This window comes from Canis lupus, chromosome 23 (assembly GCF_048164855.1).
Source record: "Canis lupus baileyi chromosome 23, mCanLup2.hap1, whole genome shotgun sequence".
Classification (NCBI taxonomy): Eukaryota; Metazoa; Chordata; class Mammalia; order Carnivora; family Canidae; genus Canis; species Canis lupus.
Window position 1 is genome coordinate 11,097,767 of NC_132860.1, and position 15,923 is coordinate 11,113,689.

At 35.4% G+C, this 15,923-nt stretch overlaps 1 protein-coding gene across 5 annotated transcripts in view; it reads left to right on the top strand.

Moving 5' to 3' along the window:
- The window catches only part of PIK3C2A (phosphatidylinositol-4-phosphate 3-kinase catalytic subunit type 2 alpha), a 173,745-nt gene extending 159,231 nt beyond the window's left edge, over positions 1-14,514 (top strand). For all 5 annotated transcript variants that reach the window (XM_072793894.1, XM_072793893.1, XM_072793897.1 and 2 more), the window contains 10 exons: positions 387-556; positions 1,721-1,877; positions 2,705-2,814; positions 5,467-5,674; positions 6,941-7,065; positions 8,823-8,940; positions 9,022-9,094; positions 9,999-10,108; positions 10,196-10,321; positions 12,077-14,514. In XM_072793894.1, coding sequence (XP_072649995.1) covers positions 387-556; positions 1,721-1,877; positions 2,705-2,814; positions 5,467-5,674; positions 6,941-7,065; positions 8,823-8,940; positions 9,022-9,094; positions 9,999-10,108; positions 10,196-10,321; positions 12,077-12,259 — 1,380 coding nt within the window. In that variant the 3' untranslated portion in view covers positions 12,260-14,514. The remainder of the gene's footprint in view (positions 1-386; positions 557-1,720; positions 1,878-2,704; positions 2,815-5,466; positions 5,675-6,940; positions 7,066-8,822; positions 8,941-9,021; positions 9,095-9,998; positions 10,109-10,195; positions 10,322-12,076) is intronic.
- Positions 14,515-15,923: the final 1,409 nt, after the last annotated feature.

The window sequence follows — 15,923 nt, forward strand, 5'->3', positions numbered from 1 at the left end:
ATACATACCCTCCCTATAAGTAAAAAAAAATCTTTGTCACCATGGGACCACTTGTACTAAAGAGCAGAGTCTGTGAGGAGTAGAGTTCCACCAAGATGATTCTTAAAAGATGTTGAAAAGCAGCAGGTACCCTAAGTAGGGAACAGCAGGATCTCTGCCTGTTAGAAGACAAAAGCTAGCGAGATGGGGCAGGAACCACCCTTAGAAAGATGTTTTTATTTTTTAAATACAAAAGACTGGCTTTTGTTACAATAGTCTAGTTTATAAGCCTTTGAAAACTGGATTACAATAGTGTCTTCAAAGGGTGATGAATTACTTTAATCTTTATAACCTGCCTCCTTTGAAACTAATTTTTTTCCTAAAATAATTTTATATCTTTATTATAGGCGTCTGAAAATTTTATTTATTCTTGTGCTGGATGCTGTGTAGCCACGTATGTTCTAGGCATCTGTGATCGACACAATGATAATATAATGCTTCGAAGCACAGGACACATGTTTCACATTGACTTTGGAAAGTTTTTGGGCCATGCACAGATGTTTGGTAGCTTCAAAAGGTACTAATATTGTTACTGTTGTTGCTAGAGAGGAGAGGCACTTTTTTTTTTTTTTTTTTTTTAACTGAAGTACCCCGGGGGCACCTGGCTAGCTCAATCAGTAGGGCATGCAACTCTTGATCTCAGGATTGTGAGTTCAAGCCCCACTTTGCCATGGAGCTTACTTCTAAAACACAAAAAGAAGTACTTCAAGTAATTCTGAAGCAGATTTCCACACGGAATCACTTTCCAAAAGGTATTAATAAGATTATCTGTATCTATCCATCTATCATGTGTGTGTATATCTGGAAGAGTTTCCACAATAATTTTTACTTGAAAAAGAAATTGACCTCCTTTACCACATAATGGTTAAGTTTTTGACGATTTTAATGTCAGCTTTTTACAAGCTTAGCATCCCTCCTCTGTCCATTTTTTTCTTCCCAAGAAAGCTGAAACTCTGGTTTGCTTAATTCAGATTATTTCAAGAGGTCATTGATTTTGAGTTCAGTCATTTCAAACATGCTAAAAATGTCTTTATTTTGATAGGATCAGAATGTTATGTGTATATTGATGAACCTTTCTTTGACAGATTTAGGCATAACATTGATTTTAATTAGTGTACACAATTTATTTTAAAAGAAAGCCTTTTTTTTTAACAAATTAATGTCCCAGATCTTGTCTCTTTTCCTCTTGTTCATTGCCTTATAGCTCCCATTAAGCATGACTAGGGATAAAAAAAGACCCTAAGAGATGACTACCATTTGGTAGATAAGAACAGGTAATGTGTGTGGGTAGTAACCTCTGTTGAAATGAATTAAGGTATATTTTATCCAGCTAATGGTACCTATTAGAAATTTTCCCATTGGTATAATGGCAATGAGTACAAAATTTTTCTCTGCATAACTACTGTTTGATCTCTACTTGAGTGTATAGATGTATAAATACCATCTTGGAAAAAAATTTGTAAATATATTTTATCTAAATAGTGAGATTGATTAAATGATGGCTTTCCTGAAAATGCAAATTTATAAGTTTTAATGCAGATTCAAGCCTGCCCGATACTAAATTTCCCAGTTGGAAATTGCTATGGCTTAGACAGCTTAGTTCAGTAACCATGTGATAACAGCACTGTTTGAATATCTTCTGTAAATAATACTTTGTGTTGTGTACTTTTTTTTAAAATAGGGATCGGGCTCCTTTTGTGCTGACCTCGGATATGGCATATGTCATTAATGGGGGTGAAAAGCCTACCATTCGTTTCCAGTTGTTTGTGGACCTCTGCTGTCAGGCCTACAACTTAATAAGAAAGCAAACAAACCTCTTTCTTAACCTCCTTTCACTGGTAACTGTGTTTTTACAAGCCTTTAATTAATTTACATTAATGCTCTGTCTTTCAATATCTAAAGAAGGATATTTTGGAATAAAATTTACTGTAGTTTCAAATGTCAGAAATATTACCAAAATATTCAAAAATAGCTGCTATGTAAAATACGCCAGACACCGTTTATCTAAAATACAAAAAATAAGTCACATCTGCCTTGGGGTTGAGAAGTAAAAGTAACTGAAAAGGATCCTGAGAGAGTGATCTGGGATGCTAGAACATATTTTGTTAATATATACACATCCACATAATTTGGATGTGTTCAGGGACGCCTAGATGGCTCAGCAGTTGAGAGTCTGCCTTCAGCTCAGGGCGTGATCCTGGGGTCTAGGGTTCATGTTCTGCCCGCAATCGAGTTCCCTGCAGGGAGCCAGCTTCTCCCTCAGCCTGTGTCTCCTGAATAAATAAATAAAACCTTTAAAAAATAATTATAATAATTTGATTGTGTTCAGGTTTCTGTACTTTTCTGGATGTGGAATAAGTTAAAAGTAAACCTCCACTATGATTATTGTGACTAAACTTGACATAAAAACAGGACTAAAGGTCTGGATTTCACAGCTTTTATTCAATAAACTGGCTTTGAGACTTCTAACAATTGACTTCCTTGACCTCAGTTTTTCTCATTTATAACTGAATCACTTAGGTCCCTAGAACACAAATACAAACTCCTCAAAACTGTGATTATTTTGTTTGCTTTAGTTGTAATTACTTGGCCAGCTTTTAAGGGACAGGTAGGGAACAGACTTTTTAAAAAGTTTAACTCCCAAACTCTTTTTCCCTTTCTATAGATGATTCCTTCAGGGTTACCAGAACTTACAAGTATTCAAGACTTGAAATATGTTAGAGATGCTCTTCAACCCCAAACTACAGATGCAGAAGCTACAATTTTCTTTACTAGGTAAGGTATATTTAAGTATTTTAGAGAAGGCGCTGAGCTTTGGCTTGTTTTCCTTAGTTTAAACTAATGGTATATATCAAAAATCTGATTTTCAGGAAATAATTGACAGTATTAGCAAATAGTAGCTTTATCAAAAGTATATTTTATGTCAGAGTTTATATGTACTGAATAAATGTAAAGGATTTGCAACAACACTTTTAAAAATAAATTTATTTCTCTTGAAATAGCTCAAGTTGTATTCAGTATATAACTTCAATTATAAACATCTTTATGAACTATTTCTGCAAAACACATGTTCTATAGTGCCAAGTATAAGGTGGTGTTTTTTTTTTTTTTTTCTAAAATAATATCTGTGCTAATAAGTATAGTACTTTTCAGGATTTTGCCATAACAATTTTCATTGATACCATAAATATCTAAAACCTTGAACTCTGGGACACTGCTATAGTAAATTGTTACTATATGAACATAGTACTTAAAACAAATATACTAATTATTAGCATTTGAACTTGTCATACTTGCTTTATAAGCAGATCTTCCTGGCAAATATGTTCTAAAAGTTTAGTGACCAGGTTGATCACTATCTAGAGGTACCACCTTATTATCATGCCACACAACAAGGAGGGACCCATGAGCTCATGTTCTTTTCTCTCTTTTTTCTCTTGCCTTCTTCCTCTTAGTGGGAAAGAGATAGAAAATCGTACTGGACTCCCCTAGTCTCAAGAGTCTGGGCTGAATTGAATTGAAGGAAGCTGACTTTTGTGTAGCCTTCTAAACTAATCCTGATAATTTAGGTATTGATGGATTTTGTATTGTTTTTCAAAAGAGATTCATTGGCTCCTCTGGGCAAAACTATAAAGCAGGCATGTATTAGTCTGCTTGAGCTGCCATAACAAAATACCATAGATGACATGGCCTAAACAATAGACACTTTTAGTTCTAGAGGTGGGGAAGTCCAAGATCAAGGTGCCAGCTGATTCACTTCCTGGTGAGGACTCTAGCTTACAGACATTTGCCTTCTTGTTTCCTCATATGAAGGAAGGAGATAAAGAGCAAGAAAGCTTAGGCTTTCTTCTTCTCATAAGAACACTGATCCTATTGGATCAGAGTTTTACCCTTATGACCTCATCTAATCTTGATTACTGACTCCATAAAGATCCTATGGGGTTCGGGCTCAACGTATGAATTTTGGAGGATACAAATATTCAGTCCATAGCAGGGCAAGAACCTTTGTGTAAGGTTCACAAAGAGCACAAAGGTTCTTGCCTTTTCTTTTGAATCTCTTTCCTCTTTCTGGATTTCTTTATCCTGTTTCTGAGACTTCTTGTTTCCTTTGCATGCCTAAAATGTTTTATCCAAGCCTGCTTTCCAGATTTATCCTCACCAAATTCCCTATCCTTTCAAAACCTCTTTTTTCAACTGAAGGAAATTATGATTATCTGAAGAAGGAATCTGATACCAGAATCTACTATTTGATAGAAGAGATTTTATTTGGACTACTTTCAATACTTCTTTTTATACCTGTTTAGCGTCACCATCCCTGTTTATTAAAAGGAATTAAATAACGATCATCTTTTTTGGCACTTTTGGCATTCTACCAATCATCCTCTTCCCTAATAGTTTTTTGGTTAGTGTTGGATCCCACAGAGCTCAAGAAATACACCATCATTTCTTGGAGACAGAGGAATGGGATGAAATGGAGACTTTCTTGTGGTAAAATGTTTTGTTCTGATGGAATATCTTTTTTTTTTTCCCCTGAAGAATAAAAGAAATCCTTGGCAAAGTGAGAATCTGCTTAATACTTAAAAGGAATCAAAATTGGGGAGGATCCCTGGGTGGCTCAGCGGTTGAGCACCTGTCTTCAGCCCAGGGCGTGATCCTGGAGTCCTGGGATCAAGTCCCACATCGGGCTCCCTCCATGGAGCCTGCTTCTCCCTCTGCCTGTGTCTTTACCTCCCCCCCCGCCCCCCCCCCATCTCTCATAAACAAATAAATAAATAAAATCTTAAAAAAATTAGGGCACCTGACTGGCCCAGTTAGTAGAGCATGTGACTCTTGATCTTTGGGTTATGAGTTCAAGCTCCATGTTGAGCTCCAAGCCTAGAGCTTTATGTATGTATGTATATATGGATGGATAGATGGATGGATGGATGGATGGATGGATGGATGGATGGATGGATGAGGCAGACGGAGAAGGAGAGAGAGAGAATCTTAAGCAGGCTCCATGCCCAGCTCGGAGCTCAACATGGGGCTTGATCTCACAACCCTGAGATCATAACCTGAATGGAAATCAAGAGTCTTACACTTAACCAACTGAGCCATCCAGGAGCCCCAAGGGCCTAGAGCTTACTTTAAAAGAAGGTGTATATATTTTGATAGGATAGATAGATAGATAGATAGATAGATAGATAGATAGATAGATAGATAAAAAAGAAAAGAGGTGCCTGGCTGGCTCAGTTGATGGAGCATGCAACTCTTGATTTCAGGGTTATAAGTTTGAACCCCACGTTGGGTGTAGAAATTAAAAATAAAATCTTAAAAAATTTTAACAAAAAGAATGAAAATATTTTTCATCCTTTATTATATCCAAAGAACTGAACATGTTTTCTCATGAACATTTACTATTAACATATTTTTCTGATTATTTTGTAGGCTTATTGAATCAAGTTTGGGAAGCATTGCCACAAAGTTTAACTTCTTCATTCACAATCTTGCTCAGTTGCGTTTTTCTGGTCTTCCTTCCAATGATGAGCCCATTCTTTCATTTTCACCCAAAACATACTCGTTTAGACAAGATGGTCGAATCAAGGAAGTCTCTGTTTTCACTTACCATAAGAAATACAATCCAGATAAACATTATGTAAGTTTGGTTTTAGTATTTGTAGAGACTAATGCATGCATTACTGTTGTCTTTTCCTGGTTCCCTCACTGACTTTGCTAAATTTCCAAACATTTGTTGTTTTCAGACTTCTTTCCTCCATGGATGGTCCAAAAATAAATAAATATTTGAGGAATCCCTAATTGTTTTTTGGTATTTACTTCTTGGTAAATTTGCTCCCAAACCATGGGAGACAAATGATAATCTTCCTTTCAGAGACAAGACTTAAAGGGTAGTGCTATTTTGCTTTTTCTCTTTCCTTCAATTTGTTCTTAAAGGTAAAGCTTGCTCATTGTAACATTCAGCCTATGTAAAAGTGCATAAAGTCTTCAGTTCTCATTCCACTTTCTAGGAATGAAATATTATTAAACACACATACATATATAAAGTTCATCTTTGAACAAAAACAAGATGTTTAGTATTTCACACCACCCCTCATAGGGTAGCATTATGTTTTTCATACTTGTGCTAATATTTTTTTGGGGGAAATACTTTGCAGCACAGTCTTTAAATTTTAGACAAATTGATATTTTAGAAAGCAACTTTTTATTATTTTAATTTTCACCTATTCTGTTGTTAGTAAATTTTTGTAAGTTTATTTAGTATTTTATTGAGTATTCCATTCTTTCCCCCAATGATTTATAATAGTATATAACATTATAATATAGGTATTATAATGCTGGTATATTTTAAATATACTAAATTTATATATATCTTTGAATTTATTTTTGGTCTTATGTAGATAAATATGACTTTTTTCTACAACAGTATTTTACTTTGTAAAGTACTGTGACTTTATAATAATTTAAATATGCAGTAAGACAAGTTTTCCCTCATCCTCCTGCTACCATAAATTTTTCCTTTCTCACTTACTCTCTTAAGTGAACTTAGTAATATGTTCATCGGAAATGTACTAAATTTATACATTTATAAATTTATACATTTCAGGATACATTTATTATATTTAAACCTGGAAATAGAAGACTTTCACTTTTTAGTTTTGTATCCATATATAAAGATATAAAGTTTTTATATCTTTACAGTGATTAATATCCTTTTAGATATAGTTAGATGTGCTATAAATACATTGACTTATGTTTGCTGTTTCCTCTCAGTGACATATATATTATGAAGTTAAAAGCACTTGGACTACACATAGAATGGTCAAGCTATAAATTTTCTGTTAGGAAAGGTGATTTTTTTTTTTGTTTTTAAATCTAATGTGTTTGGGATGTGATTTCTTTTCAGATTTATGTAGTCCGAATTTTGAGGGAAGGACAGCTTGAGCCATCATTTGTGTTCCGGACTTTTGATGAATTTCAGGAACTTCACAATAAGCTCAGTATTATTTTTCCACTTTGGAAGTTACCAGGGTATGTTCCCATTTTTTCCCGGGAGATAATTTCTTACCAAGTATAGGTCAAAAGCTTTGTGTAAACATTTACTAAGTTACAATGGGCCATGTGTGACTGATTTTCCTTTGTATCACAAGGGCCTGATACCTAGACAAGGAAGAAGGCTTTGTTGGATGAATAAACAGTGAATAAATGATCAAGATCCTAAACTTAATTAAAATAGGGGATTTTCAGGTAGCCACGGTGGCGCAGCGGTTTAGCGCCGCCCGCAGCCCAGGGTGTGATCCTGGAGACCCGGGATTGAGTCCCACGTCAGGCTCTCTGCATGGAGTCTGCTTCTCCCTCTGCCTGTGTCTCTGTCTCTCTCTTTCTGTCTCTCATGATTAAATAAATAAAATCTTTAAAAAAAAAAAAAAAGGAATCCCTGGGTGGTGCAGCGGTTTAGCGCCTGCCTTTGGCCGAGGGCGCGATCCTGGAGACCCGGGATCGAATCCCACGTCGGGCTTCCGGTGCATGGAGCCTGCTTCTCCCTCTGCCTGCGTCTCTGCCTCGCTCTCTCTCTCTCTCTCTGTGTGACTATCATTTAAAAAAAAAAAAAAAAAGACTTCAGTATAAAATAAATGAATGAATGAATGAATGAATGAATGAATAAATAAATAAATAAATAAATAAATAAATAAATAAATAATAAATGAATAGAATAGGGGATTTTCTAGCTTTCTATTTCAATTATGCTTTTTTTTTTTTTTAAATCATATCAGGTTAGTCAAATCATTACTTTAACTATCTTTACAATGAGATCAAGAAACTTAGCTGAAGCTTTTAATTTCTTGTCTCTATCATAGTAAGTAACATGAGATAATGGGGATCCCTGGGTGGCTCAGCGGTTTAGCGCCTGCCTTTGGCCCAGGGCACAATCCTGGAGTCCCAGGATCGAGTCCCGCGTCAGGCTCCCAGCATGGAGCCTGCTTCTCCCTCCTCATGTGTCTCTGCCTCTCTCTCTCTATGTCTATCATAAATAAATAAATAAATCTTAAAAAAAAAAAACACAGATAAATAATTTGGGATCTCGGTTTTAGAAAAGTCATATTTTAAATCACTGCAGAAATAATTATGGCCACTCCTCTAAAAAATAATAAGCTGAGGCATTGAGACTGTTGGTCACAATCTTAGGACTTAGTTTTGTATCTGTTACCCTTTCAAAACCCTCCAGTTTTAATGTAGTTAATGACCAATAGATTTCCTATGTCAAGTTGCTCATATATTCAGACTAGATCTCAGGAGTAGAGTCAACAAAGTGGGCATCAGAGTTTATTTGCACATCAGTCTCATTTTTCATTGCCAGCAAAATAAGCAGGTTAAGTTTACCTTGATTTGGGCCCTATGTCATTTGTGGACAGGGTATCGACATGGTGTATAGGACTAATAACAGTAGAGTAATGATTATTTTGGAGGATACACTACGTATAAAATATTTGTGAATGGAGTAATCTTTAGAAAAAATAGTAGAAAATAAGTAATAAGTAGCAAAATAGCAAAACAGTATCTCTTTTGTACCAAGATTTATAAAAGGCTAACAGGTACTTGAACTGTTTTATCTCCAGTACTTTGAGAAGAAATTACAAACATTTACTTTCTGGATTAAAATTCCACTTTGAATTTAAGCACATATTTTTTTAAACATAATGTATTTCTAAATAAATATTGTGCTTAATTCTATAAATATTTTCAGGTGAAATAATTTAAATCCCATTTGTTTGTGTTTTCTTTTGTAGCTTTCCTAATAGGATGGTTCTCGGCAGAACACACATAAAAGATGTAGCAGCCAAAAGGAAAATTGAGTTAAACAGTTATTTACAGAATTTGATGAGTGCTTCAACAGATGTAGCAGAGGTAACTGTCCTAATTGAAAAAAGAACATACTATTTTTTGTGATACATGATATTTTAATTTTTTTTTTCTCTTCTATCTTAGTGTGATCTTGTTTGTACTTTTTTCCACCCTTTACTTCGTGATGAAAAAGCTGAAGGACTAGCTAGGTCCGCAGGTATGATTATCTTTTTTTTTTTTTAATTAATAATTCATGGCTTCCCTATGACTTGCAAGTATATAATTTCTCATTGAATGTGATAGACTGACAGTGGAGTTACTGGCTATATTCCAGTGAGAATGAGAGGAGGGTATTCCTTTTAAGCCCCTCAATTTCTGGATAAATATAATTTTCCTAATAGAATGTGATTTTTAAAGAACCATAAATCAGGGATGCCTGGGTGGCTCAGCGGTTTAGCACCTGCCTTCGGCCAGGGTGTGATCCTGGAGTCCCAAGATCGAGTCCCATGTGGGGCTCCTTGCATGGAGCATGCTTATCCCTCTGCCTGTGTCTCTGCCTCTCTCTCTCTCTCTCTATGTCTCTCATGAATAAATAAAATATTAAAAAAAAAAAAAACAATAAATCAGTGGCCTACTAGGTTATTTACCTTGTTCTTTCCCCACATATGATCTTGGAATTCAAGCAAAATTTTTTAGAGGGGGCACTTGAATGGCTCAGTTGGTTAATTGTCTGCCTTCAGCTCAAGTCATCATCTCAGGGTCCTGGGATTGAGCCCCACATCAGGCTCCCTGCTCACTGGGGAGTCTGCTTCTCCTTCTTCCTCTGCCCCTCCCCCTGCTTGTGTCTCACACTCTCTCAAATAATATTTTTTTTATTTTTTAAAGATTTATTTATTTATTCATGAGAGACACACAGAGACAGGGAGACAAAGGGAGAGGCAGGCTCTGTGCAAGGAGCCCAATGTGGGACTCGATCCCGGGACTCCAGGATCACACCCTGGGCCGAAGGCAGTTGCTAAACCGCTGAGCCACCCAGGGATCCCCTCAAATATTTAAAAAAAATTTTTTTAATGCCATAGTTTGTACCACTGTAAGCAAGATAAACATATTTATATTTTCAGATGCAGGTCCATTCAGTCCTACTCCAGGCCAAATTGGAGGAGCAGTGAAATTATCTGTCTCTTACCGAAATGGTACTCTTTTTATCATGGTGATGCACATCAAAGATCTTGTGAGTGATTATAAATAATGATGATTGTAGAGAAAACCTATACCTTGGTAGGAAGCATTACTGTTAAGGAAATGCTTTTCTTTATAGGTTACTGAGGATGGAGCTGACCCAAATCCATATGTCAAAACATACCTACTTCCAGATACCCATAAAACATCCAAACGGAAAACCAAAATTTCACGAAAAACTAGGAATCCAACATTCAATGAGATGGTAAGTTAAAATTGTTTCTAAAAATGTCCTAGATTTGTTCTTTTGAGCTTTTAAGTTTTAAACACTTTAACATTTATAGGTACCAGTTGCAGAACTATTTTCTGTAGTAATAGAGCTGATCAGTAGCAGTCTAGTGGTATTTAACAAAATGTTGTAGAATTAAGCCCACCATCTTTGAACCTCCCCCCTAACAATATTTTCAAAAGGTGGATGTCCAGTCTGTGCTGAAATACTTCTAGGCCATCCACTTTGTTTTGGGCCGTTCCACTCTTAGGTTGTTTTTTATACTGTACTATAATCTTCACTCCCTGTAGTTTGCACCTGTAGGTCTGAGTTGTACTGCTTGGAACCACACGGAACTTGCTCTTTCTCCTATGTGGCAGCCCTTCAGATGACTGAAGTTCTCAAATGCCCTTCCTATTTATCCTTTTAACATCTTCACTACCTTTCCTTTTGTTTGATAAGATGTAGTTTCAAAATCATCCTCCTTCTGATTCATTTTAACCTTTCAGTAACCCATGTCAGAGTATTCTAAACTGATAGCAGTAAGCAAAGCATCAACTGAACAGGATAAAGCAAAACTGTTGACTTTGCTGAGCTACTCATGGTCAACTTACAGACTTACTCATCTGTTAAAACCTGCTAACACCTAGCTACTTTTTTAGGATAAACATTATTTGAGTATATCAACATTACATCCACACAAAAAATGTCGGGATAGAGATTTGGAAGAAAATAAATGTGGATTTTCATCAGGGTTATTTGTTAAAACCGGAGAATAGCCTTTCAGCTCTTTAAAAGCATATACAGGGATCCCTGGGTGGCGCAGCGGTTTAGCGCCTGCCTTTGGCCCAGGGCGTGATCGTGGAAACCTGGGATCGAGTCCCAAGTCAGGCTCCCGGTGCATGGAGCCTGCTTCTCCCTCTGCCTGTGTCTCTGCCTCTCTCTCTCTCTCTCTCTCTCTGTGACTATCATAAATAAATAAAAATTTAAAAAAATAAAAATAAATAAAAGCATATACACTGTTTGGTGAAGACCAGTTGGTGTTATTCTCAAAAAGTAGTGTTGGCTTTTTTCCTAGTTAATAGTGTTGTACTTTCAAGAAATAAAATGTAGTTGGTTTTTTAATTTTTATTAGTCAAACAGAAGGACTAGATTAGAGAGATTTTTCTCAGAAGTATGATAAGGCTTTGTTAAAAAAAAACTAAGTGTCGAATGTGGTGTTTCAAAGAGCCTTTTAGAATTCCAGATTTGTTGTAAACTGTATCTGTAGTTGGTAAATTTGCATTGGAGTATGGATAATCATTTCATGATATATAAAATCTAACAAAAAAAGACAACAACAAAAAAACTCTAATCCTTCATTATTTGTAAAATGATAGTTATCCCCACTTGCTTCCTTCCATTCTCCTACCCAGGTCCAAGATCATCTGAAGGCATGCCGCCTCCTAATTGCTTTTCCCTTCCCCATACTTCCATCTCAGAAAATCCATGTTTTTAGTTTTTAGCCAATAATAATTTTCTAGTTTGTGCATTTCTATGTCAGACACTCAGAGGAATGATAAACCAAGACTCTTGAAATACAAAATGCACATCTAAAGTAGGAAACAAATTCCATCAGATGTGTTTGTAATCAATGTCATTAATTGTAGACTTTGACTACTGATCTCCCTTCTCCTTTTACTTGAAATAATCCAAGAAGCCAGCCAAACAAAAAATTTGTAACTTACTGTTTTCTTTTTGCCTTTGCTGTAGCTTGTGTACAGTGGATATAGCAAGGAAACCTTAAGACAGAGACAGCTTCAACTGAGTGTTCTTAGTGCAGAATCTCTGCGGGAGAATTTTTTCCTGGGTGGAGTGACCCTGCCTTTAAAGGATTTCAACTTGAGCAAAGAGACGGTTAAGTGGTATCAGCTGACGGCAGCAACCTATTTGTAAGCTAGTGAATTTCTGAGCTTTGGAAGCAAGAACAGTTATAAACGTGTATACACACATACATACTTGGGGATTTTGTATAGTATTTTTATACTTGGACAGAAATAATAAAGGTAAATGTACTTATTGCATTTCAATACATCTGTTGGACCAGTCACATAATTAACTTTTTTGAACATGTTGAAGCCATTGATGTTTTAGAGTCATTATATAGAATGCTATAAACCCTAAACTTAATATATAATAAGTCCCGACAAAGACTTTGAGTTGGTAAAGGATTTAATCCTCTCTTGATTAATTCAGAGTAATAGCTTTATAGTTTGGTCTGATAGTACTATGTCAGTTCAGCCATCTATTTTGCATTGTTTCTTACACAGACACAGCACATTTGTTTTCCTGTTTTGCACCTTTTACAGCCTTTACCACTGTGTGTGTTCACAAACACCAAAGGAAAGGAAAGGTGCAGGATATTACCAGAAAATGCAGCTGCTATTCACAGGGCCGAAAGCAAAGCACAAATAATAGATAGTTATGTTCAGAACTACTATGTAGTTTATAGAAGTAGGGGAAAATAATACTGCTTTTTTTTATCACCCATGTCTTTAAAACCTTTTTCAGAATAAGTGCCAATCACTGAAGTTGTAAATAGTGGTGCCTTAACTTCATATGCTTCCCTGGCACTTCATTCTGATCTTTTCCTGACTTGATAAATAATGAGTAAGTAGTTTTCACTCATTTTCAATTTCAAGTAACTAAAGAATTATGTACATTTACTAATGTTTTTCCCATTGAAAGATCATTTTTTCTACTTCTCATGTTTTTGTTGCCCCGTAACTGAATGAGAGTCATCGATGTAACTGTATGCTAAATGCCATCATTCCATTATAATCCTCCATTTACTTCCAGGAGTGTGACTTGAACTTTGGTAATCCACCTCCATGTATCTGTACTCCACTTTCTCATTAAGCAAGTGAAAATTGTTCACTCGTGTACCCATTCCTATTTGGTAGAAGAACTCCATGAATAGGGCAGACTCTTCACAGGAGGCCCAGGACAAGAATTCTAGGGTCCAGACTGAATTTTATTGTAGACTTTCATAGCAAAGTTTGTCTTGTAAGCCGTCTTACTTATATTTGTAAACATTATACATTGACATGAATTAATTTCCTTAATATAATGGAATTTAGAATCATAAGAGACATGATTGAAATTATTCTACAGTAACCATTAAGGATAAGATTCATTTTTATTCTTCGTTCCACTGCACACATACATAATTTTGTGTTTAGTTTGAATAAATGTTTATATATTCTCTTGCCTAGAATATAATTTAAGACACTTTTGTAAATGGTAATAGAGATTGTAGTAATCTAGTTGCTATGAGGTAACTGACACAATATGCAATGAAGAATACCAACAGAGAAAGGACAATCTCTAATTCAGTTGACCATAACATAATTTTTATGAACTGTGCAGATATTTAATGTAAATGGTAAAACCTACAGAGCAGAAATAGAATAGTTGAGGATGTATCAGTGGGATAGGTTTAAAACACACACACACACACACACACACACACACACTTGAAATTTTTGGTGCCTAACACTAATGGTCCATTTGTAGGAAACCCCGTTAGTATGATATATGAATGTCTTTTTTTTTTAACGTTAAAATGTGTTGTCTATTTAATAATTTAATTAAAATGCAAATCAAGCACCACCATTTATTTACTTTTTCCACATCCAGTTAACATTTCCTTAAAGTGTATAAGTACTTTTCAGATATAAATAAGTGCTAGATATTACCACTTAAGTTTTTGAGATCTAATTCCATTCCATGAGTTGTCATTTAGCCATTGGGGGAAAAAAAAGAAAAAAGTAAAAAAGGCAAAAAAAAAAAACCTTGTCTTGGCAAAAGGTTATTGTTATTTGGTCACAGTGTGTACTGCCTATTTGCAGTCTGTTAACAGCAGTGTGTCTTTTAGCACATATAATAGAACTAGAAAATGTGATGTCACTTTTTCAATTATAAGAAATCTGGATTTCTTACCTAAAAATGTATATTATGACTAATACTGTACAGTTAATCAGTCAGGACAAGTGGTAATGTTTTTCTTAATTTAACTCATTTTGTGCCTTCTTTGGTCATTAAAAAAATACACACATATTTTACATATATTTTAATATAAGTTATTTCTTTGTAAAACGCTAATATTCTGCCCTTACCAAAAAAAAAAAAAAAAAAAAAGAAAAGAAAAAGGGACAGAGGCGCCTCTTTGCACTACTACTTTAAGTAGACTTTAAATCAGTTTTTTTTAAACATTTTTTTTAAAGCTTGCATTAGAGTAAATCTGAAGCAAAAGTTTGAACAAACTGGCCAAGACACTAATTTTTATGTATAATCACAATGTTTTATACCTGTCTTTACTGAGAAAAAATAATTATGCTACATACAAGTCCTGCCCTAGAATTCTTTCCTCTTGCAGTGTTTTGGGATTTGAAAATAATGGTTTATTCCGAGAACCTATTATTCTCTCTACTGAGGAACCCAATGTAGAACTTGCACTGACATTTTATTGCTGCCTTTATAAAAATCTATAGGTAGTTAACTGTTAAGGCATGTATGATCTTTGATAAAGTATTCTTTTATCTTTTCAGATTAAAGTTGTATAAAAGTTTCAATATCTTGCCTTAAATTGGTTAACTATTCTTTCTAGGATTCAAGTATTGTGGCATTTTAAAAAATATATCCAATTTTGATACTTAGACTTCAGGTCAAAATGGACTAAAAGCCCCACTACCATAATCCATGGATTTACTTACATACCGTTTGATTAGCAGTGCAAATAGGAATGAATATGGCAAGTAGTCTCATCTATAAGAACCAAATACTTTAATTATATTAAGGTAGTGAGTAAAGATGTATAATATTTTTATTAATACCTTGAATATATTCAGTGGATTGAATGTGACTTCATAACTGTACTACGATTGTATTAAAATATTTCTGGAATAAAGGAATTCTGCTGTCATTTCTTTCTTCATCAACGTATTAACATTTTTATTTCTAAACTTTGATATGAGCTCAGGGAGCCTGCTGGCTCAGTAGAGCATGCAACTCTTGATCTTGGGGTCGTACATTCGAGCCCCTCATTGGGCATAGAGTTTACTTAAATTTTAAAAATTTAAAAAATAAACTTTGGGGATCCCTGTGTGGCGCAGCGGTTTAGCGCCTGCCTTTGGCCCAGGGCGCGATCCTGGAGACCCAGGATCAAATCCCACGTCAGACTCCCGGTGTATGGAGCCTGCTTCTCCCTCTGCCTGTGTCTCTGCCTCTCTCTCTCTCTCACTGTTTGCCTATCATAAATAAAAAATAAATAAATAAATAAATAAATAAATAAATAAATAAATAAATAAATAAATATAAACTTTGATATGAGCTCACTGCGTATCTCACCCAGGAGGTTTTTTTTTTTTTTTTTAAATTTTTATTTATTTATGATAGTCACAGAGAGAGAGGCAGAGACACAGGCAGAGGGAGAAGCAGGCTCCATGCACCGGGAGCCCAATGTGGGATTCGATCCCGGGTCTCCAGAATCGCGCCCTAGGCCAAAGGCAGGCGCTAAACTGCTGCGCCACCCAGGGATCCCCCAGGAGTTTATTAGGTT